This window comes from Otolemur garnettii, unplaced genomic scaffold (genome assembly GCF_000181295.1).
Source record: "Otolemur garnettii isolate 467f Iridium unplaced genomic scaffold, OtoGar3 scaffold00019, whole genome shotgun sequence".
Lineage (NCBI taxonomy): Eukaryota > Metazoa > Chordata > Mammalia > Primates > Galagidae > Otolemur > Otolemur garnettii.
Window position 1 is genome coordinate 23109490 of NW_003852414.1, and position 21691 is coordinate 23131180.

At 41.1% G+C, this 21691-nt stretch overlaps 1 protein-coding gene across 1 annotated transcript; it reads right to left on the reverse strand.

The window, feature by feature from the left end:
• Positions 1-1186: 1186 nt before the first annotated feature.
• On the reverse strand, positions 1187-21640 carry ATP5F1C (ATP synthase F1 subunit gamma). The gene is made up of 10 exons (XM_003786823.3): positions 21488-21640; positions 12864-12898; positions 12006-12137; positions 8462-8666; positions 7769-7912; positions 7582-7646; positions 5798-5953; positions 5176-5272; positions 1899-1935; positions 1187-1318 (listed from the first exon to the last, which is right to left on the reverse strand). The coding sequence occupies exons 1-9, from the start codon at positions 21541-21543 to the stop codon at positions 1929-1931; spliced, it is 897 nt and encodes a 298-aa protein (XP_003786871.1). The 5' UTR covers positions 21544-21640; the 3' UTR covers positions 1187-1318; positions 1899-1928.
• Between the last annotated feature and the right edge of the window lie 51 nt (positions 21641-21691).

The following is a 21691-nucleotide window of genomic DNA, read 5'->3' on the forward strand; positions in this document are numbered from 1 at the left end:
AAATCGGGACTTTTTAAAAACGCTGTGGGATGCGGGACAAATTGTTGAAAAGCAGGACGTCTGGTCACCCTATCCACAGGGGAACATCCACGCCCACACTGCAGGGCTTACTGAGCCCTGACCCTAGTACTCTTAAGAAGCAGGGGGTGGGGCGGGAGGGCAGCATGCCATGGTCCTTACTCATGCTGTACATTCCTGCTTCTTCCATGTTGTCCAGGACACTGAATTCACCCCCACAGGCATTCTGCCCTGGAGACTAGAAGTGGGCCAAGCGTAGAAGCCAAACAGAACAAATGGACAAAAGCCCACACATTACCCAGTCCCTTCTCCACATTCCTGCAAGGTTGTCTTATGTGGAACTTGGTTCACAGCTGTCTCTAAGAAGTGGCTCCTATGATATTCAGGGAGTTGGCAAAGGCCTCTGAGGCTCTGGTCAGTTTTCTTCTCTTGTGTGGTGCTGGCCCCTTCACAGGTTTGCACTTGCTCATGAGTTTCTACACAAATCAGCGTTCAGTTCATTGTTAAAATAAACGTGTTGGTAAAACATTTAAAGAATCATTTCTAAATACATACATTTATTTAGTGGTTTCTAAAAGTCAAGAGTAACATCAGACTATTAAGAAATGTTTTTTATATTTTATATATTTTTTGTGACTTGTATTACTTTTGTAACATAAATAACCAAAATTCCCTATTTTAACTAAATAGAAAAAAAGTGACATTTGGTGTGGTTGACTTGGTGTGTGGAATCAGGTATACTGTATCTTTATAGTTTATCTAAATGTCAATATATTTTTCTCAGTGCTTTGCTTGGAAACATTTTAAAAAGTTAGAGTAAATATATGCTTGGGATTCTGTACCCCATGTATAAGAAATAGCAAATGAATAAAAAAGAAAGAAGGAAATGTCTCTAGTGAAGCACTTTTATTCGTTTTGCTGACTGTTCTTTGCGGTTGTGGACGGGTGGAGGTCTGGGTTAAAGTCGCTGGCATCCCTTCTCACCCTGACCCCAGAGACTAGACTTGTTAAGGCTGTATAAAACTATAAAATCAGAACACCCTCTTAAATCATCTTCTACTAAAATTTGTAATAGTAGCATGTTAATATTTGAAACTATCTTAGCACCATCTCATTTTGAAAACCATAGCTATTGTTCTTAAATAATAAGACAATGATTTTCTTACTGTAAGTTGTTTATTGTAAGATAATTTACAAATATCTTGCTGTCTTCAGTAATTCAAACAATGGAGCAACAACTTCTTCCACAGACAGCAGTAAGCTAAAAACATAATCAGCTGGCTGAATTTTCCTTCTTTACCTGAAAAACAAAGTACATAGAACAAGTTTAAAATTGGAAAAAACTGTGGTGTCCAGAGATAATACATGTTTAACTGGAGTATAAACAACTGGATTTACATGATAAAGTGCTACTCTATACCAGTGATTCTCAAATTTTGGTCTGGGGAACCTCTTAGGGGGTTCATGAGGACAAAACTATCTTTGTAACAATGTTCTTTGCCTGTTTTTATTCCCAAGGAGTACACAGTGGAGTTTTCCAGAGGCCACCTGATGCATGCCATCACAACAGAAAGGGTGCAGAGATGGATGAGACTCTAGTTGTCTTTGGTTAAATCAGGCACAGGGGCAGAGATCACAAAGTCTGAGAACTACCACTCTTCAACTTCTATATAATACCTCAGAATAATGTTAATTCTCTATTCTTAAAGTTTACTTAGTTATAGCTACATTTTCTATAACCAACATATTAAATTTTAAAAAGCCCAGTTGGCTGCTGGTAAATCTAAGTCTTAAGCAGTTTCATCATTCCTAAATTTGCTTCAGTTACGTCTGGTTAGGTTTCTTTTCTGAGAGGTATGGGAAGAATGTTTGAACTTTACCTCTTGTCTGAGGACGGAACTTGATTTTCATTAATCCCTGGTTATTATATTAGAAGAAAAAGACAAACACAAAACAAGCAGGTCAAAAAGCCATCCATGCCAGTTAATCACAGGTAATTTGCAATTTAAAGAGTCCACTCCTTTACTTGAGACCTTGAGTATATAATAATGTAAATACCCAAATATTCCTTTAAAACAGATTCAATAATAGTTATAAAAAGTTACAGGTTTCAGTCTGGTTAGAAGCAGTAAAAACATGTTCATGCAAGTAGGTAAGACCAGGAACATATAATTTAAGTTACTATTTTTTCAATAAATAGCATACAATCTATTAAAAATTTTAGCCTGGGAAATAATACTTGGTACCTCAAATATCATGTTTATGCATGCTCTTAATTTTAATACCCAAGTATGTTTATATTAAATGCTAAAGTCTTAAACCATTATAACTGAAAGGTTAGCGTACACGCATGTCCATTCACATAAGCAATTCAAGCTTGGTACTGCACAGCTAACTTTTTATGTAAGGATTTGACTACTCTTCTAGAAACCAAAATGTAAGTCGATTTTCAATTCCCTAGATTCTTTCCTCTAAATTCTTAGTTTTATGTCCCAGTCCCACTTTTCATTTCCTTCAATTTTGCTACTATAAGTCAGGTTTCCCATATTCTTAGTCAAGAAGGAAGGACCTGATGTGGACGTAAACTTCACATTTGTACCCAACGTCCAAGAGCAAGAAGAACCCGGGCTCTCTGGTCTCAGTCTGGAGCCTGCCGGCTGCACTTCTTCCCCCAGGCCATTTCACACTAACACAACATCCAAGAAGAACCAACTTAGCATGTGCAGCATATGGCAAGGAGGGTAATGGATGGCTTTGTGTTTAAACCTTGTATTAGAGTACTGCCCTGGTACAGATGACAAAGCTGGGTAACAGTATCTCAGCCAAGTTTATAAAGCCAGACATCTCGAGCCTATTCTAGGATGCTAAAAGAACACTGGAGACCTGGCTGTGAACGGACCAGTCCTGACAAAGCTACGCTTATGAAGTAAAATAAGAAGGATGTTTAGGACAGGAAAGCTGATGGATGCAGCGGACAACCTGTTTCTTTTCAATCAGTTCTAACTGTATCTCTGGCATTCTGCCCAGTTTCTACCTTCAACAGATAACACTTCAGGGCCACTTTAAGTGTTACCTTAGTGATAAACTTTTCTCTCTCCTTTTTTTTTGGCCAAGGCTGGGGTTGAACTCACCACGTCTGGCATATGGGGCCGGCACCCTACTCCTTGAGCCATAGGCGCCACCCTCTCTAATTCTTATGCACAGATCCATATTTTCACATACTCAATAAAATGATGTTACTCCCTCTTCTCAACTTCCAGTTCTTAATACTCATATGGCATTCCATTCATTCAGACTATAAACATATACTAAGGAGGGATGTACCAGATCATGGGGCACTACAAGTGAGTTAAGACATGGCCCCAGCTTGGTGCCTGTAGTTAAAGTGGCTAGGGCGCCAGTCACATACACTGAAGCTGGCAGGTTTGAATCCAGCCCAAGCCCCCCAAACAACAATGACAACTACAACCAAAAAAAGCCGGGCGTTGTGGTGGGTGCCTATAGTCCCAGCTACTTGGGAGGCTAAGGCAAGAGAATTGTTTAAGCCCAAGAGTTTGAGGTTGCTGTGAGGCCACAGCACTCAACCCAGGGCAACAGCTTGAGACTGGGTCTCAAAAAAAAACGGACACGGTCCCATTCTAGCCTCAAGGAGCACAGAGACACATAGGGTAATTCCTGATACAATGTTGTGAGAGCTAAGATACACAGAAGCGCAGGATTCCAAAGAAGAGTGACTCAAGACTATGGAGGCCTATTCTCTTACTCTCCGGTTTGAGCAATCCTCTTGCCTCAGCCTCCCGATTAGCTGGGACTACAGATACGAACCATAACACCTGGCTAGTTTTTCTGTTTTTCATAGTGACATGGTCTTGCTCTTGCTCACGCTGGTCTTGAATTAGTGAGCTCAAGCAATCAACCGGTGTCGGCCTCCCAGAGAGTTAGGATTACAGGTGTGAGCCACAGTGCCCAGCCAAGGAGTTATTTTCTGTGGGAAAAGATTCCCCAGTTCAGTTAGGAAGGATCAACAAGAGGCAGTCAGAGGAAGAAGAGGGAAGAAGGGGAAGAAAAGCTTGCATTTCATGGCTGGGCCCTGTGGCTCACACCTGTAATCCTAGCACTCTGGGAGGCCCAGTTGGGTAACCATTGCTTGAACTCAGGAGTCTGAGACCAGCCTGAGCAAGAGTGAGACCCTGTCTCTACTAAAAATAAATTAGCTGGCACCATGGTGAGTGCCTATGGTGCCAGCTACTCAAGACGCTGGGGCAGGACGATCTCTCTCTTTTGTTTTTTTGAGACAGAGTCTCACTTTCGCACCCTGGGTAGAGTGCCATGGCTTCATAGCTCATAACAACCTCAAACTCCTGGGTTCAAGTGATCGTCTTCCTCAGCCTCCCAAGTAGCTGGGACTACAGGTGCCTGCCACAACACCTGGCTAGTTTTTAGACACCAGATCTTGCTCAGGCTGGTCTCGAACTCCTGAGCTCAAGCAATCTACCTGCCTCAGCCTCCCAGAGTGCTAAAATTACAGGCATAAGCCATTGCGCCTGGCCTCCAAAGATGGACTTTATAAATAGTATCGTGTTACTGACATCCTTGCTCCTAATGCTTTAGGAAAGAGACAGCTAGCAACGTAATTATCTCTAAATAGAAAAACTAAGCTTGAATGTTTCAAGTGAAACAAAACAAACTAAAGGGGCTCCATTTTTGCCTAATCTGTACGTCCTAACAGTAAGGATACAAGATTTTGCACAGAATCATTTCTTTCTTTTTTTTTATTTTTTTGAGACAGGATCTCAAGCTCTTGCCCTTGATAAGAGTGCTGTGGCGTCAGAGCTCACAGCAACCTCAAACTCTTGGACTTACGCGATTCTCTTACCTCAGCCTCCCAAGTAGCTGGACTCCAGGCACCCACCACAATGCCCCGCTATTTTTTTGTTGCAGTTTTCACTGTTTATAGGCTGTCCCAGTGCCAGGTTTGAACCCGCCAGCCTCAGTGTATGTGGCCAGTGCCCTACCCACTGAGTACGGGGGCTGCCAGCACCAAATCATTTCAACTTTGACAGAACAGAACAGAAACCTTTTAAGCACTCAAAGGTTAACAAGATATGGGGGAGATGAGAAGACGACTCTTCGAAGGCGACAGTCTAAAAGACTTACAGAGCTGCAGCACCAGAGATAATTTCAATCAGTTCTTTTGTGATGACAGCCTGGCGGGTGCGGTTGAAGGTCAAAGTCAGTTTGTCGATCATCTCAGCTACAAACAAAACACAAAAGATTTGACAACAAAATCTAAACCCAGAAAAGAATAACTTCCTATTTAACTTCTGTTGCTTAATTTAAAAATAAGAGATTGCTCTTTTTGGGTACCAAAAATAGCCTCACAATATCTTTGATAGGAAACAGTACTTCCTATCAAGTGAGACATACTTCCCTGCAGGCAGAGAATATTGTGGTAAGGTTGTGTTTTCTTTAAAGATGGGGTCTCTATTTCCCAGGTTAGAGCACAGTGGGCAGCCTCTAACTCCTGTGTTCAAATGATCCTCCTACCTCAGCCTCCTGAGTAGCTGGGACTACAGGTGCCTGCCACCATGCCTGGTTAATTTTTTAAAAAACTTTTTGTAGAGATAGGGTCTTGCTATGTTGCCCAGGCTGGTTTAGAACTCCTTGCTCAGGCAGTCCTCCTGCGTTGGCCTTCGGCAGGGTAAAGTGCTGAGATGACAGCATGAGTCATGGTGTTGCTCACAAGGGCTCCTGCTGGCACTGTGTGCTGGGCACTTACAAGCGTTCTTGCTGGCGTTGTCCATGGCCGTCATCCTCGCGCTCTGCTCACTGGTGGTGGACTCCTTCAGAGAGTAGTAGATGATGTTGGCCAGGTTGTACTCCTGGTAATTCTGCAGCACATCAGCATCAATATCATCATAGATACTCATGCTCTCTGTCAAAGCAAGTGAAGGATTTCTTTGAAGTCATACAGAGCACAGACTGATTTAACCAAAAGCAGCTTATATCAGCATAAAACTCCTTTATAACTACAGAGCAAAAAATGTAAGGTAAGTGAATTGGTTCCAATAATTTAATCTATTCCCACACTATAGATTATAGCTTATTTTCAGCTAAGTATGTGTAACAGAGCATTTGATACTCTACTCCAGATGCTTAAGAAAAATAAGAAGCCAACATTTAAAGTAATGGTGCCAAATCTTGTGGATAGAAGTCCTCTGGACAGCGCCTAGCAAATACTTGTTACAAAGCCATCAAGCACTCAGTAAATGTTTTTCTCAAAAAAAAAAAAAAGGCTTAAAAACTAAGACCAGTATAGCATAATGCAGGTAGAGCATCTCTAATCCAAAGTTTAAAATCCAAAATGCTCCAAAACCCCAAACTTTTTGAGAACCAACATGATGCCACAGTGGAATTTCCAAACCTAATTTCTGGTGATGGGTCACAATCAAAACTATTTCACACACAAAATTATTATTGTATAAAATTACCTTCAGGCCATGTGTGTAAGGTATATACAAAATGTGAACGAATTTTATATTTACACTTGGGTCCCCTTCCTAAGACATCTCATTATAAATATGCAAATGTTCTGAAACCCAAAACATTTCTGGCCCTGAGCATTTCAGATATGGGATGTTCAACCCGTACAATAATTACAATTCAGCCATCTGATTACTGGAGAAATCATCATGTGTCAATTTGGAAAATGAGGAAAAACCTTTCTGAACAAATGAAAGAGTGTGAGACTAAAGAGCAGAAGCTGATATGAATTTTACTATTTATTTCTTGTTTAATATTTTAAATAATTTTTCTTTAATAATCGTTATACCAATAAGAATGAACCTGAATTTAATGTTGTAGAAATTTAGTAGCACGTTTCAAAATTCATTCATTAGGGTAAAGTGGGGAAACAGTACTTTCATCAAATTTAAAATGGTATTGGTCATAACATCTATTTTATGTATCATTAAGAAAGAAACAGGTTGGGTGCCATCGCTCACACCTATAATCCTAGCACTGTAGGAGGGTAGACTGCTTGAGCTCAAGAGTTCAAGACCAGCCTGAGCAAGAGTGAGACCCCATCTCTACTAAAAATAGAAAAATTTGCTAGGCAATGTGGCAGGCACCTGTAGTCCCAGCTACTTGGGAGGCTGAGGCAGGAGGATTACTTGAGCCCAGTTTGCGGTTGCTATAAATTAGTCTGATGCCATGGTACTCTAGCCTGGGGGACAGAGTAAGACTGTCTCAAAACAAGAAAAAAAAAAGGGAGGAATTGAGTGGGTTAGTGTAAATAGGTTGTGTTGTAGCTAGAGTTCCCACACATAAACTGCAAAGCTGTTTTCTAGCTAGGCTCTTAATCCTTAGGGCCAGAAAGGAGTAAGAGTTACCAAATAATGACTGAATTAAGACATCATCAAAGTAAGAAGATGGTGCTGCTTAGAAATGGCCCCATTGCTGCAGCTGTGACAATGTCCTGACAAACAGGACAATATTTTCCTTTGTGTACAGATTTTTTCCACTCCATGTGCAAAAAACACTTCTCATATAAAAACAACTTACCAGCACTTGCAATCGTATTAAGGGAGAAGATGGGCTTCTCTTCTGTCTTATAGGAGATGACAGACCTAGAAATAACAAAAACAAAGGTAAACCTCAATTTTTAAGCTGCCTAATAGACACTCCATTGCTTTAAAATATGAACAAAAACATGAACATAAAATAGCTTTGCTTTGTAAATTGTCCTTGCCTGAACCGATTAAAGATGATAGAGCCTTCATCAAATTCATATCCAGAATTTAATAGCTCTAGGGCAATGACTGACGCATCCCCAAAAGTAGGGGGCTTTCTTCCCACTTCTTTGAATGTCACCAGAAACTGGTCGGAATGAGTCCTGTAAGAAAATGAAGAGAAAATAAACAGAATATTTCTGCCACAAGAGTATTTTCTATGTTTTCTATAAAAATACCTCATCACCGTGGATGAAGATTTTTGGGGGGTATAGGTTCCCTGAATTAATTTCTTCCATATATTATCACCATTATTTCTTTTCATCAGCACTTGCAAAGAACTAAGGACTACAAATTAGGCCTCTGTTTTATATTCTCTTAACCTTTACTTCTCCCTTTGAACAAATGGATACTGTTCACTGTTAATATTCCTAGGCTGTAACAGCTCCTCAGATACCACGCCAACAGCTTTTAATATTCCCATTACATTCAACTTATTATGGTCTGGATGAAGGAGATGCAAAAGACCAGTAGAAAACAGGGAAGTGGTGTATTCCAGGAGGTCCTGGGAAAATTAACAGCAAAACTAAAACCTCCCTGTGAGGACACCAAAAATGTACCTGGGAAAGACACTTTAAACTGATCAAAATGTTTCACAGAACATTTCTTAATGCTGTACCTTTATGAACACAAATGACACATATTTAAATTACCTATGAAGTATGCCCCTGATTTTATCACCAATTCCAACAATCATGACTTCTTTCCCGGCCGCTGTGAGTGCAGCCACCTCATTTTTCATCTGCTTGGCAACTGAGGAATGGATCGCACCACAAAGTCCTCGATCTGACGACACACCAATAAGGAGGTGCTTCTTCTTGTCTTCAGGCACCTTAATATCAGCTTTTTCATACAGAGCTTAAAAACAAAAAAAGAAAAGCATTTTTAAATTTTTTATACTAAATATAGTAACAATCCCCAATTTATAAGAGTTGACTATTTTCAAAAATGCATTTAAGTTTGTTGGCACTTCACTGGTACAATCACAAATATCTGTACACTTCTACTTACAACAAGGCTGAGAACCATAAAGCTTTAAATCTCTAACAAAAGATCCTAAGAGCCAATTAATGGCCAATTTTTCTTAAATATTGACCAGAAGAAATCTTTAGTACAATTAAAGAAGCAGTAAAGAGGCTTGAATTCCAGAGCTATCTACTTACCTAGATATCAGACTTTTAAAGAATGCAAACCTCCAGCATACAACCAAAAAAAGCTGCAAGTATTTGCTGAGCCACTAATGTAATCTACATAGCAAATTCTTAGAAAAACTATTGATAGTAAAATAATGGATGCCACTTTATTTTAATATGACTTTACCAAGGTCACATTATTGGTCTGGTCTTCCAAAAAGCAGAGGCCACATGGAAATTAAATGAGACTAAAGATACAGAGACTTACTACAGGAACCACCTATAAGCTCTACAAGGCAGTCAGAGAAGGCTGAGAGACCCATCAGAGCAGAACCCCAGGCTGACTGGTGGGAGGAGGAAGAAGGGCTCAGCGGCAGCTGTCGGACCTCTGCCCAGTTCAATAAGGCTGCCCACTTGCTCCGTCTCCTGCATGTACTCAGTCACTGGCTAGGCACAGCTCGTGGGCAGCATGGCCTGGTCAAGGGCAAGGTGGGTATCAGCGAAGGACGTCAGGGAGCTGGGGCTCCCTATAGGTGCAAGACACATTCTCACAACTTCCACATTTATCCAAAATTCCAGCCATGTCCTTTTACAGTAGAGGGCAGTGATTCTCAAATTTCAAAACTTGAGAACCCCCCACAAAAAACAGAGAAGTAAATACCTCCAAACTTTAGGAGAGTGAGAATATTTCTTCTAAATCTTTTTATGTTTATGCTTTATATTACTGAGCATAAAATGCCTGTCTTAACTATTTATTTACTTATGTATTTATTTATTTAGAGACAGTCTCACTTTGTTACCCTTGGTAGAGTGCCATGGCGTCATAGCTCACAGCAACCTCAAACTGCTAGGCTCAAGCGATTCTCTTGCCTCAGCCTCCCAAGTAGCTGCGACTACAGGTGCCCACCACAATGCCTGGCAATTTTTTTTTTTTTTTAATTTCAGAGATGGGACGTCACTCTTGCTCAGGCCGGTTTTAAACCTATGAACTCAGCCTCCCAGAGTGCCAGGATAGGCATGAGCCACCCCACCCGGCCTATTTATTTTTTGAGATAAGGTTTCACTTTGTCACCCAGGCTGGAGTAGAGTCCTAAGAGTCAGCTCACTGAAGCCTCGAACTTCTGGACTCAAGTGATCCTCTGCATGCGTGGCTTTTGTGTGTGTGTGTGTAGAGACAGGATCTTGCTATGTTGCCTGAGTTGGTCTCAAATGCCCAGCCTCAAGGGGTCCTCCAACCTTGGACTCTGAAAGTGCAGGATTATAGGTATGAGCCATCACACCCAGCCTAAATTTTTAAATACTTAAAATGATTAGCTATTTAATATCTAGCAGTCACAACCTTTTTCAAGAGCTCAGAAACTAACTGGCAGTCTTGACTTGAGTTTTTAATACTGTACCATAAATACTTTAATCAGTTATATAAGCCGGTTTCTTATTTATTAAATAATTTTGTTGTTACAGACTTTTTTTTAAGAGCTAGGTCTCACTCTGTTACCCAGGCTGGAGTGCAGTGGCATGATCATAGCTCACTGCAGCCTCAAACTCCTGGCCTCTGGAAGGAACAAATTTACTTATTCATATCAGCAAGAAGGCGAAGAATAAAATAACTTCTCCTTTTTCATATAAATAAGCTAGAGTAATTTTTAAAGAAGCTTTTCTTTCCAAAAGTTGACCTGCCATATTTTTAGATTGAGTAACCTCATAAGGAAATTGAGTATGTAGTAGACTCTATGTAGATACATTTAGAGTGGCCACTATGCCACATGCTCTATATGTGTTAAGCATCCAAAGATATCAATACGGTCTGAAAAGATACAGCCTATGTAAACCTGAGCATTCCTGTCCCACTCAAGGGTTGACTTGAGAGTCAACCAGTATGTTCTGAGCCATGAACCACATGCTTCATACTGTGCCAGGCAGAGGACGTGACTTATGAAAGCAAATGGGTTGGAGCTGATGAGGACAGCTGACACCAAACCCTCAAAATGTGGCACTGTTAAAGCAAGGAAGCATTTCAACTGAGTTCTAGCACACTATATTATTATTTTCTTACATAAAAAATTTTATCCGATGGTATAAATTTATGTTTAAAAAAAAGATATGAGGTAGGCACAGTGGTGTTCCCTTGTAATGCCAGCTACCAGGAGGATCGTTCAACCCCAAGAGTCTGAGACCTGCCTGGGCAACACAGTGAAACCCCATCTCAGAAGGAAAAATAGTAAACGAAAGATATGGGAGAGCACAAGAAAATTACTGCACAAGGTAATTCTGTATCTAATAAAAATATATTAATACACAGATACATTATCTTCAACTTGGAAAGAAGCAAATTTTGCTTTCTAAGTTGACGCTCCAACATTCCACTCATGTATTCTGTTGGTGAGACTCATCTTTCTTGTTCTCATTTATTCAGGACTTACAGTGAGTCGGTCAGGCACTGTTCTGGGTGCCTGGGGATATGGGAGTGAAGCCAGCATTCTAGTAGGGGAGTCTAATAATAAAACAAGCCAACAAGGACAAATGTGTCAGGTAATCACGAATGAGGAAGAAAACATGAGATGGCACAATCTAAATACACGAAGTGCTGAAAGGCGATGCTGCCTGGGACGAGGCAGGTGGGACAAGGTCTGGGGAGTGGGGGGTGTTTGTGTCTAATGCACTGTTGTCAAGTTCTTCTGATGGCATATTGAACAATTTAGGAAAAATTTCAGAATATTGTTAAAGTTAACACAGTAACATAAAAAATGGTTAACAAATACACAGGCTTTGATGCCAACCATATAGTTTCACACGGAGGCTTTTCAGCCCACTGTATGTGGAGTGGTCTCGGGCAGGTGGTTACTTAACTTCACAGTGTTTCAGTTTTCTCATCTGCGAAGCAGGGCCGCTAACGCTCCTGCCCGCACAGGGCTGCTGTGACTGCCCGTCAAGTGTACGTCCATGAAAGACAAGTACATGTGTGTACTGGAATATACCCAATGTCACAGTGAGCACTAAATAGAAGTCCTCAGTAATCTTCTTTAGGTTAAATACTTCTTTGTACTGTGAATTACTCTTTTCTTACCCAAAGATCCTACTCCGTATACTCGAGCCGGCTTTAGCTCCCTCTCAGCTCGGGCATATTTTGCTGCTGCTACCATTTTCATAGACTTGGTAATTTTCTGGATGTTTTTGATGGACTTGAGTCGCCTGGTAACTGAAAAATAGAAGTGCTGTGTTAAGACAAAGGAATTATAATTTAACCGTGAATTTACTGAGAGATTTTTCTAAAGTGCAAGGTAGGATTGGTCTAGCACTTAGACCATCAATAAATAACATGATACTAAAACAGTCTCCACCTGTTGCCTGGGCTGGAGTGCAGTGGCATCACCATAGCTCACAGCAGCCTCAAACTCTTGGGCTCAAGTGATCCTCCTGCCTCAGCCTCCCAAGTAGCTGGGACTACAGGCTGGCACCACTATGCCTGGCTATATTTTCTACGTTTTGTACAGATGGGGTCTTGTTCTTGCTCAGGCTATAAACCAGTCTTAATGTTAGAACTTGTACTAATAAAAGAATGAGATGAGCTATTACTTAGAACAAGCAAATAGCAACATAAGAGAACAGTGCATAATGTATTCAGAACATTAAATGTATTAAAAGTGGCCGTAACCACATACTCCATAACATTTATTTCATATACACACACAAACGCTGGTTAGAGTGTTATCATTCTGCAGACAACAGAATCAACACAACTTTCTCTTGCACCACCTCCTACTGGTCTTTCCCAAAACAAGTTCCATGTCCCATGTACAACAGAGATTCATTTTGGCATTTCAGGCCAGCTATACACTGGGCCAAAGCAGTATAATTTTAAGTATCTCATTTGGCAAAATTTAGGTTTTTTGTAATTCATATATTGATAGAAACAAATACTTACTATCTTTCAAAGTTGCCATATTTCGAACTTGGACCCTGAGAATAAAGGTTTTAGAAACATCATATAAGAAAAAAACTTCCAGAGTTAATATATTTATTTAAACAACACCCCATAAAGAAACAATCTATCAAATGCAGGACTCTGGATGTATATGAATAGACATGTATACATTTAAATTCCACAGTGCTAATGTCAAATCTTGTATCAAAAGCCTTATCTCATATGGCCTGGCTCTGTCACTTACGTCCCACTGAAACCACAACGGCAACCATAACACTCCCTTCCCATCCCCACAGCCTCATCTGTATCCCTTCTGTAACAAAGTCCTTCCACCTGTTAGAATGTCCAACTACAGTTCAAATCAAGGTCAGCTACCTCTAAAAAGCAACCCTTGACTTCCTTAGTTCAACAGCAGAGCCAATGGCACAGTCTTTATGGCCACCTGTTGAAAGTTCAGCTTATCTGAAGTGATTAACATTTTCAGTTCAATCTGATAAACATTTACTAAGCAGCACTGGTTAATAGGACATGGGCTCTGACCACAAGAAGCATATTACCTCGTAAGTCAAGTGCTAATGCACAAAAGTAAAAATGATTAGACTTAAATGCTAGTGAAGGATTATAAACGAATCCCTGCTCCAGTGGGGAGGACACATTAAAAACATACTATCTTTTGGCTTTGAGTCCACGTGAAGTGCCTGTGTTGGCAGCAACGCTACATGGGAGAACTAAAGAATTGCTAAGTTTGTACAGGAGGGCCTATGGAGGGTCTGTCTGTGAGTGGGAGATCGATTTGAAAGAGGATTTCATGTTCAGGGAATAGTGAAATAGGGCAGCAGGGGAAGCTGGAGACATGGGCTGGGCTAGATACTACTTAGATATTTAAACATTAAAAAAGAAATCAGTTTCGGCTTGGCGCCTGCAGCACAGTGGTTATGGCACCAGCCACATACACTGAGGCTGGCGGGTTCGAACCCAGCCTGGGCCAGCTAAACAACAAGGTCAACTGCAACAAAAAGTAGCCACTGGGTGCCTGCAGAGAACCAGCTTGGGAGGCTGAAGCAAGAGAACCACTTAAGCTGTGACACCGGGACACTCTACCCAGGGTGACACAGTGAGACTGTCTCAAAAAAATAAAATAAAATAAAATAAAAAATGAGCTTAAGTATTACTTTGAAGGAAGCAGGGAAGCAGTGTTTATAAGCCCACATACCAGGTCAGCCTTTCAGCAAAGCATCTCAGCGGGCAAAGACAGCACAACTGGGGAACACTGAAGACGGGGAGTCCCAGGCTGTGGCAGCGTCCAGACAAGAACAAGCCAGCAAGAACTGGGCCAGAGATGTGGGCAAAGCAACAAGAGACTGACTTGAGAGCAAATTTTTAGTGGACAGGAAACCAGTAAGGATAATTGAGGGTTTCTAATGTAATGACCTCAGTGGATGGTGAGCACAGGTGCCAAAACCCTCAATAACCCATCAGCAAACTGAACCCAACAATGGATTAAGAATTACATACAACTAAGCAGGATTTACTCCAGGTAAGCAAAGCTAGTTCAATATTAATCTAACACCCTTTCACGATAAGGTCTTTCCTTTAACCAGTAACAGAAAAGAATTTCCTCAGCTTGATACAAAACAAGTACCAAAAGCCTGTGAGTTAATGGTGAAAAACTAGCAGCTTTCTCTGAGATTGCAAACCAGACAAGGACCTCTGTCTCTCATCGCTCTTACACTCCACCACCCTGGAAGTCCTGCCTACCGCAATTAAGACAAGAAAGGGAAATAAGAGGCGTACAGATTGAGAAGGAAGAATTAACACTGCTGTGGTTTATAGATGACATGATTATCTGTGGAGATAATCCCAAAGAATAAAAATAAACACAAAACAATCTGCCTAGAACCAATAAGCAATTATAGCAAAGTTGCAGGATAGAAAGTTCAGGCATAGCAAAAGCGAATTGCTTTTCTATACACCAGCTATCAACAGCTGGAGCTTGATGTGAAAAAAATCCACACAATTGTATGGTTAAAATAATGTTATATTATGCATATTTTATCATTTTACTAAAGCTAAAAAGACATAAAAACAAGATCTATAGGAAGAAAAACTAGAAAACTCTTAGGGAAAGAAGTCAAATATATAAATAAATGAAGAGAGATTCTCTACTCATGGGTAGGAAGACTCAATGTTGCTAAGGTGTTAATTTTTCCCAACTGGATCTACAGATTCAACACAGTCACCATCTTGGCAAGTTATTTTGTGGATATCAATAAACTGACTTTAAAGTTTCTATGGAAAGGCAAAAGACTCAGACTAGCCAAACAATACTGAAAAAGAATGAAGCTGAGGACAGACACCACCTGACTTGAGACCTCCTACAAAGATACAGTAATAGCTCAGAAACAGACCCACACATACAGTCCCCCCAGTTAAGCTTTGACAAACAAGCAGAAACAACTCAATGAAGGAAGGATACCCCCTCAGCAAATGGTACCCGAAGAACTGGATACACATATGCAAAAATATTAATCTAGATAATGACTTTCTATTTTTCACAGAATTAACTCAAAATGGATCACAGATCTAAATGTGAAATTCAAAACTATAAAACTTCTACAAGATACCACAGAAGAAAATCTGGGTGCCTCAGGTTTAACAAGAAGTTTGCAGACGCAACACTAATGACATGACCCATGAGAGAAAAAAGCTGACGTCATGCAAATTTAAAACTCCCATTCTGTAAAACACTGTTAAATGACAAGAGAAGCCGCAGACTGGAGAAAATATTTTGAAAACCTATCTCTGATGAAGGACTTGTATTTAAAAAAAATAAAATGTACAACTTAAAAAACTGCAACAATAGTAGCTCAAATAAAGCATGGGCAGAGGACGTGGACACCTCACCAAAAAAGATGAAGAGAAGGCAAGTTAAGCACATAAAATGATGCTTATGGCGGCGCCCGTAGCTCAGTGGGTAGGGTGTTGGCCAAATACACCAAGGCTGGTGGGTTCAAACCCAGCCCTGGCCAGCTAAACGACAATGACAACTGCAATAAAAAAAAAAAAATAGCTGGGCTTTGTGGCAGGTGCCTGGAGTCCCAGCTACTCAGGAGGCTGAGGTAAGGAGATTGCTTGAGCCCAAGAGTTTGAGGTTGCTGTGAGCTGTGACACCACAGCACTCTACCCAGACAGCTTGAGACTCTGTATCTCCCCCTACCCAAAATAAAAAAATAAAATGATGCTTAGTACCATGTCATTAGAGAATTGCAAATTGAAACAGGATACTTCTATATACCTACAAGAATGAATAAAACCTCAAAAACTGACACCACCAGATGATGATGATGAGGATATGGAGCAAAAGGAACTCACTCTGACTGCAGGCAGGGATGCAGAATGGTACAGACACTTTGGAAGATGCTTAGCAGTTTATTACAAAGCCAAACATAGACTTAACATATGATCCAGCAATCACATTCCTAGGTATTTATCCAGTTGAGCTGAAAACTTACGCCCACGCAGAACCTACATACAAATGTTTAAAGCAGCTTTGTTCACATCTGCCAAAAACTGAAAACAACCAAGATGCCCTTCGATGTGAATAAACAGATCTCCTAACTCTAGCACATCTGTACAATGGAGTGTTATTCAGCAAACAACCAAACGAGCTAGAAAAACATGGAAAACCCTTAAGTACATATTGTTAAATGAAAGCAGGCACTCTGAAAAAGACTATCCTGCATGATCCTAACTTCTGTAAATGACAAACCAGAAGAGGCAAACCTATGGTGACAGTGAAGAGATTAGTAGTTGTTAAGAGTTTTGGGGAGCGCAGAGGGGAGATTTTCAGGGCATGAAGCTGACACTATAATGGTGGATACATGTCATTATGAATTTGTCAAAATTCATAGAACTGTATAACAAAAGGAGTAAACCTTCATGAAATTACGGACTCTAGTTAATGTACCAAGACCAGGCATGGTGGCAGGTGCCTATAGTTCTAGCTACTTAGGACGCTGACACAGAGGCAGATCCTTGAACCCAAGACTTCAAGGGTGCGGTGAGCTATAATCATACCACTGCACTCTAGCCTGGGAGACTTTCTCTTTATATATGGTTTATTAATTGTAGTATATATATTATTCTAATGTAGATGCTAATAACAGGCAAACTCTCCATAGTGGCAGATGGGTATATGGAACTCGTCATACTGAATGCTCAATTTTTCTATCAATTTAAAACTGTATTAAAAAGTAATCTATCCATTATAATTTTAAAAAAGCAGGCTATAAAATAATCCATGTTGTATGGTCTTATGTGATTATGTACATAAAAATATTCTAGGCACTGTGGCTCATGACTATATTCCTAGCACTTTGGAAGCCAAGGTGGGAAGAGTGCTTGAGCCTAGGAGTTGGAGACCAGCCTGGGCAATGAATAGACCCCATCTGTACTAACAATAAAAATCTGGGCAGGCATGATAGCATGCCTGTAGTTGTAGCTCCTCAGGAGGCTGAGCTAGAAGGTTTACTTGAGCTCAGTTTGAGGCTACAGTAACCCCCTCCCCCGAAAAACAAATAAAATTCTGGAAGGTCATAACCAGTTAATTAGCTAACAATTTTTAAAAAACTCTTTAATTATCCAGCTCAACAGTAGTAATACTTAGCCACAGAGAAAAATTTAAAAATGAGAGGAAAGAGAATATGTGGAAAATATTAGGTTTGGTTTCAAGAATGGATCTATTAAAGGAAAAGATAAAAGTTGGCAAACACCGACAAGCTCTGCTATTTCAGAGTACAGATTATCTGACATAATGGTACTTGAAAAGTGTCACACCATTTTTTGGCCAACTTTTCTTTTTCAGTTTAGTAATGACTTTTCTCACAGAACACTCTAAATTTATTGGCTATAACAAATGACATTTGGATGTTTTGGTTTTAGGCAGACACTTCAATTTAACTGACACCAGTTTCTAGTCAGAGAATACCATATGGAACAAATTTAAATTGCATACCGTATTTAGACGAACACAGAATGTTTTGGCTTCCATAAGTATCCCAAGTGAGAGGGACAAAGAAGCACCTGCTGTGACCCTGCTGCGCACAAGCCCTAATTTCACGTGTTTCGAGGTGCTCACCTTTACCTTTCATTTAGCTCTGAAGATTTGTTACTACTTTATTTTTTAAGTACAATTTGAGTACAAAACAGCCATGAACTCATCAAACTCTCTTTAGGGATGGTTTGCTTCACCAACCATACAATTTTGGCCAATGAGAAGATTACGAATGCTCTGAATCACCATATCCCGAGAAATCCTCAGGAGACTGAGAACTCAGAAATGGATAAAGCACAGTGGATGGAGAATCAAATGGGTTCTGCATGACTGTTACCTAGCACAACCACACAGCACTGCTAGCGGAGCGGAAGGGGCGGGCAAGGGAGCCAGGAATGATTAACCCTCCAAGAAATTACAGTCTGACAGATTTTTAAAGAGTCTTTTATGCCATAAAAAGAAAAAATTAGGAAGTAACAGTACTGGCTAATTCTCAAGGAAAAGACAATCATGAAGTGCATTTAATTCTGACAGTGAACGCATAAAAGTCCATCACCTGCCTCCAGCAAAACGTGCCTCCCCACTCTTCTCCAACCCACACCCAGGACGGTTTATCTTCTTTTCCTCCTCTGGCAAGTGTAATAAACCTGCTCACATACTTACATAGTAACTAGGCTTAGAAACTCGCTTTTATTTTTCAACTGGTATACAGTATTTGGATCCACACCGCATTTCTCCCACTATTCTACATTCTTTGCAAATACTCCTCTAAACCTCACACTAACCCCCTGAATTGTGTACTCTTATCACCACCATTTAAAGAATGAGGAACCTGCGGTGTCGACACCAGGTAACTTGCCCAGTCACACAGCCAGTAAGCGGCAAGTCAATCTCCAACAGCTGGGCAGTTTGGCACCAGCGTCTGTCGTTTATAACAGTGCCACACTCTGCCACCTTACTTTTTTTACATTTACCAGTAAATACCTGCTGTCATGATTTCAGATGACAACCTGCCTTTTCTCTCTTTTTTTCAGTAAACACTGTTTAATTTGTGACTGTTGGTATCTTGTTACAAACCAGTTATATAGAACAATACAAAAAGAGACCCTTTTTCTTAAACTTTTAATTTCCATTTTTTTAATGCAACTTTTTAAAAAATAAGTTTAATTTCCAAATACTTATGCTATTTTGATGATACTCTAAACAAGTATTAAAGTAACTTCATCAAGGCTTTCATCAAGACTAATGTTCACTTTGTTAGTATGCAAACATCCCTTCGGGGCGGGGGACACTATTATACTAACAGATTGCACTTTTAAAAGCTTTCAATAATCAAAACAGAGCCAAAGAAATGCCTCTTCACAGTTCAGTGAGGGCAAAGGCAGTTTTCTCCCATTCCAAATGAATTCTGTGGAGTGTGAAACATTAAGGTTTTAACTTCTGAATTCAGAAGGCAATAAGAAAGAGCAGAAAAGGTAGGAAAGATAGTAAGCACCAAGAGCAATGGAATATGTGAAAAGACAGAATAAGCTTTCCACAGTGGAACACTGATGTCTGACCATTTAAAACCAGTATTCCAAAGGAATTAAGGTCAGGACTATGACCTTTATCTGCTATAGAGGTTTTAATTTTGGCTTCTAACAGTGGTTTGTCTCAGACTAAGAGCTCTTATTCAACATGATCCTTTAATAAAGATTTTTTTTGGTAGAGACAGAGTCTCACTTTATGGCTCTTGGTAGAGTGCCGTGGCATCACGCAGCTCACAGCAACCTCAAACTCTGGGTTTAAGCGACTCTCTTGCCTCAGCCTCCTGAGTAGCTGGGACTACAGATGCCCACCACAACGCCCGGCTATTTTTTTGTCGCAGTTTGACTGGGGCCCGGTTTGAACCGGCCACCCTCGGTATACAGGCGCCACCTTAAAAAAATCTTTAAATTATCTTACAGGTGTTTTTGTAAAAAGATTATTTCTAGAAATTTATGTAAAATATCTTGTCTTTGTTTCGGAAACTCTACCTTTTAAGGAACAACTTGAATAATACTTTACAGTTCTAACAATACTAACAGGTTGGGCTTATGTCTCTATAATCTCAGCACTGTGAGAGTCTGAGGAGGGAAGATCACTAGAGCACAAGAGTTTGGCACCAAACTGGGCAACAGAGCAAGACCCCGTCTCTGTAAAAAAAAATAAAAATACTGACAGATAACAGTGATGCACAGCAGGAGGGGACCACTGCCCACCAAGAAGTACCCCAGGAAGCTCTGGGAGACCCTATTACTTGTTCACCACCACATTTCAGCACTTTCCTTAGCATTAAAGGGTGCAGGGCAGGCACCCAGCAGAAGTCTACTGAGTGATTAACCAACGGGACCACGTGCACAATGGAGAATTAAACTAGAAAATGACTTAATTTAATAAATATTCTTGTATACTGACATACATTCTTTGCTTAATGAAAAACGATTTCATCGGCAGCGCCTGTGGCTCAAAGGAGTAGGGCGCTGGCCGCATATGCCAGAGGTGGCGGGTTCAAACCCAGGCCCGGCCAAAAAAAAAAAACCTGCAAAAAAAAAAAAAGAAAAGAAAAGAAAAGAAAAACGATTTCAATTAATACTTTAAAGTCCCTTCACGAAAATTAGGATGCAAAAATCTAGTTTAGTTCGTAGCTTCTTAGAATTCGCCCATAATGTAAAACCAGAGAAGAGCAAACACACAACCTATAACTTTGCACCGTGTAAAATTCTTCCAATACTATGAAGCTTCAAAACATTTCATCCTATTACAGAATATCATCCACAACCCAATTTTTACCTGCCCACTCCTAGGCCTTTTAATATTCATCTTCACCCAGGCCTGCCAACTAATGTTTAAAATTGTCAAAACTTGTAGCACCCTTTACTCGCAGGGCAGTTAATACCGCCCCCTTAAAGCCTATCTATCTCCTCCTCAGGACGCTGGGACAACTTCATGACCTTGCAGGGTTCCTGCTTCAGCACCAGTACTTGAAATAGTGCAGGGTGTCGTTCCTTTCTTCGCTAACACATCTCTAAGGTCCCTTCTACACCTGACGACCATCAGCGCAGAGGACATTTATTTTGTTCGCCTTCGCTTCTCTAGTGCCCCCCTCAAGGACATAAAGCACAGCTCGGACCTAGTGGTTTTTTCTCAGGTTCCCCCTGCCACCTTGCCGGCCCTGCTGAAGACTCCCCGAGCCCTGGTGCCTTGCTCGTCGCCGAAGCTCTGGGAGCAATTTATTGGCTGAACGAATCCAAGGCCGCCCAGACATGACTTCGGTCTGAAGTCACAGTCCCAAGGGCCAAGATGACCCAGCCTCAGGGGACGTGGCGTGACCTTGCTCCGCCGGAGCCCAGCCCGACCCCAGCGCGCGCCCTTCCGGCCTCGGAGCAGGTTCCCGCATCGCGGCTGCCTCGGGCCTCTGCAGGGCGACGGGCCTGATGCGGACCCACCGCCACGAACCTACCCTGTGCGTCCCCGGGCCCGTCCCTCCACCCATCAGACCTAGCCCTTCCTTCCCTTGCAAACCTCCCGCTCCGCCCGCAAGCTGCCATACCATTGTGGCTGCACGGCCCAGGCCGAGAGCCCCACGACGCCCGTCCTAGAAAACATGGTGCTAGCAGCCGGGCTGAAGGTCGGGCACAGGCCTCCCTGCGCATGCGCCGAAGCTTCCCAGCGCGCCCCTCCCACTTCGCTTTCTTCTTCTGTCTCGTTTCCTCGCGCCAACCCAGGTAAGTATCGCGATTCTTGGAACTCAGCT

What these genes read in the sequence shown, in the direction of transcription:
- ATP5F1C (XM_003786823.3), bottom strand. Translation starts at nt 21,543, where the DNA reads ATGTTTTCTAGGACGGGCGTCGTGGGGCTCTCGGCCTGGGCCGTGCAG. An exon ending in ATACGGAGTAGGATCTTTGG is followed by an intron (nt 8,667 to 12,005) that starts GTAAGAAAAGAG and finishes TTTGTTTTTAAG; the next exon opens with CTCTGTATGAAAAAGCTGAT. An exon ending in TAATACGATTGCAAGTGCTG is followed by an intron (nt 5,954 to 7,581) that starts GTAAGTTGTTTT and finishes TTGCTTTGACAG; the next exon opens with AGAGCATGAGTATCTATGAT.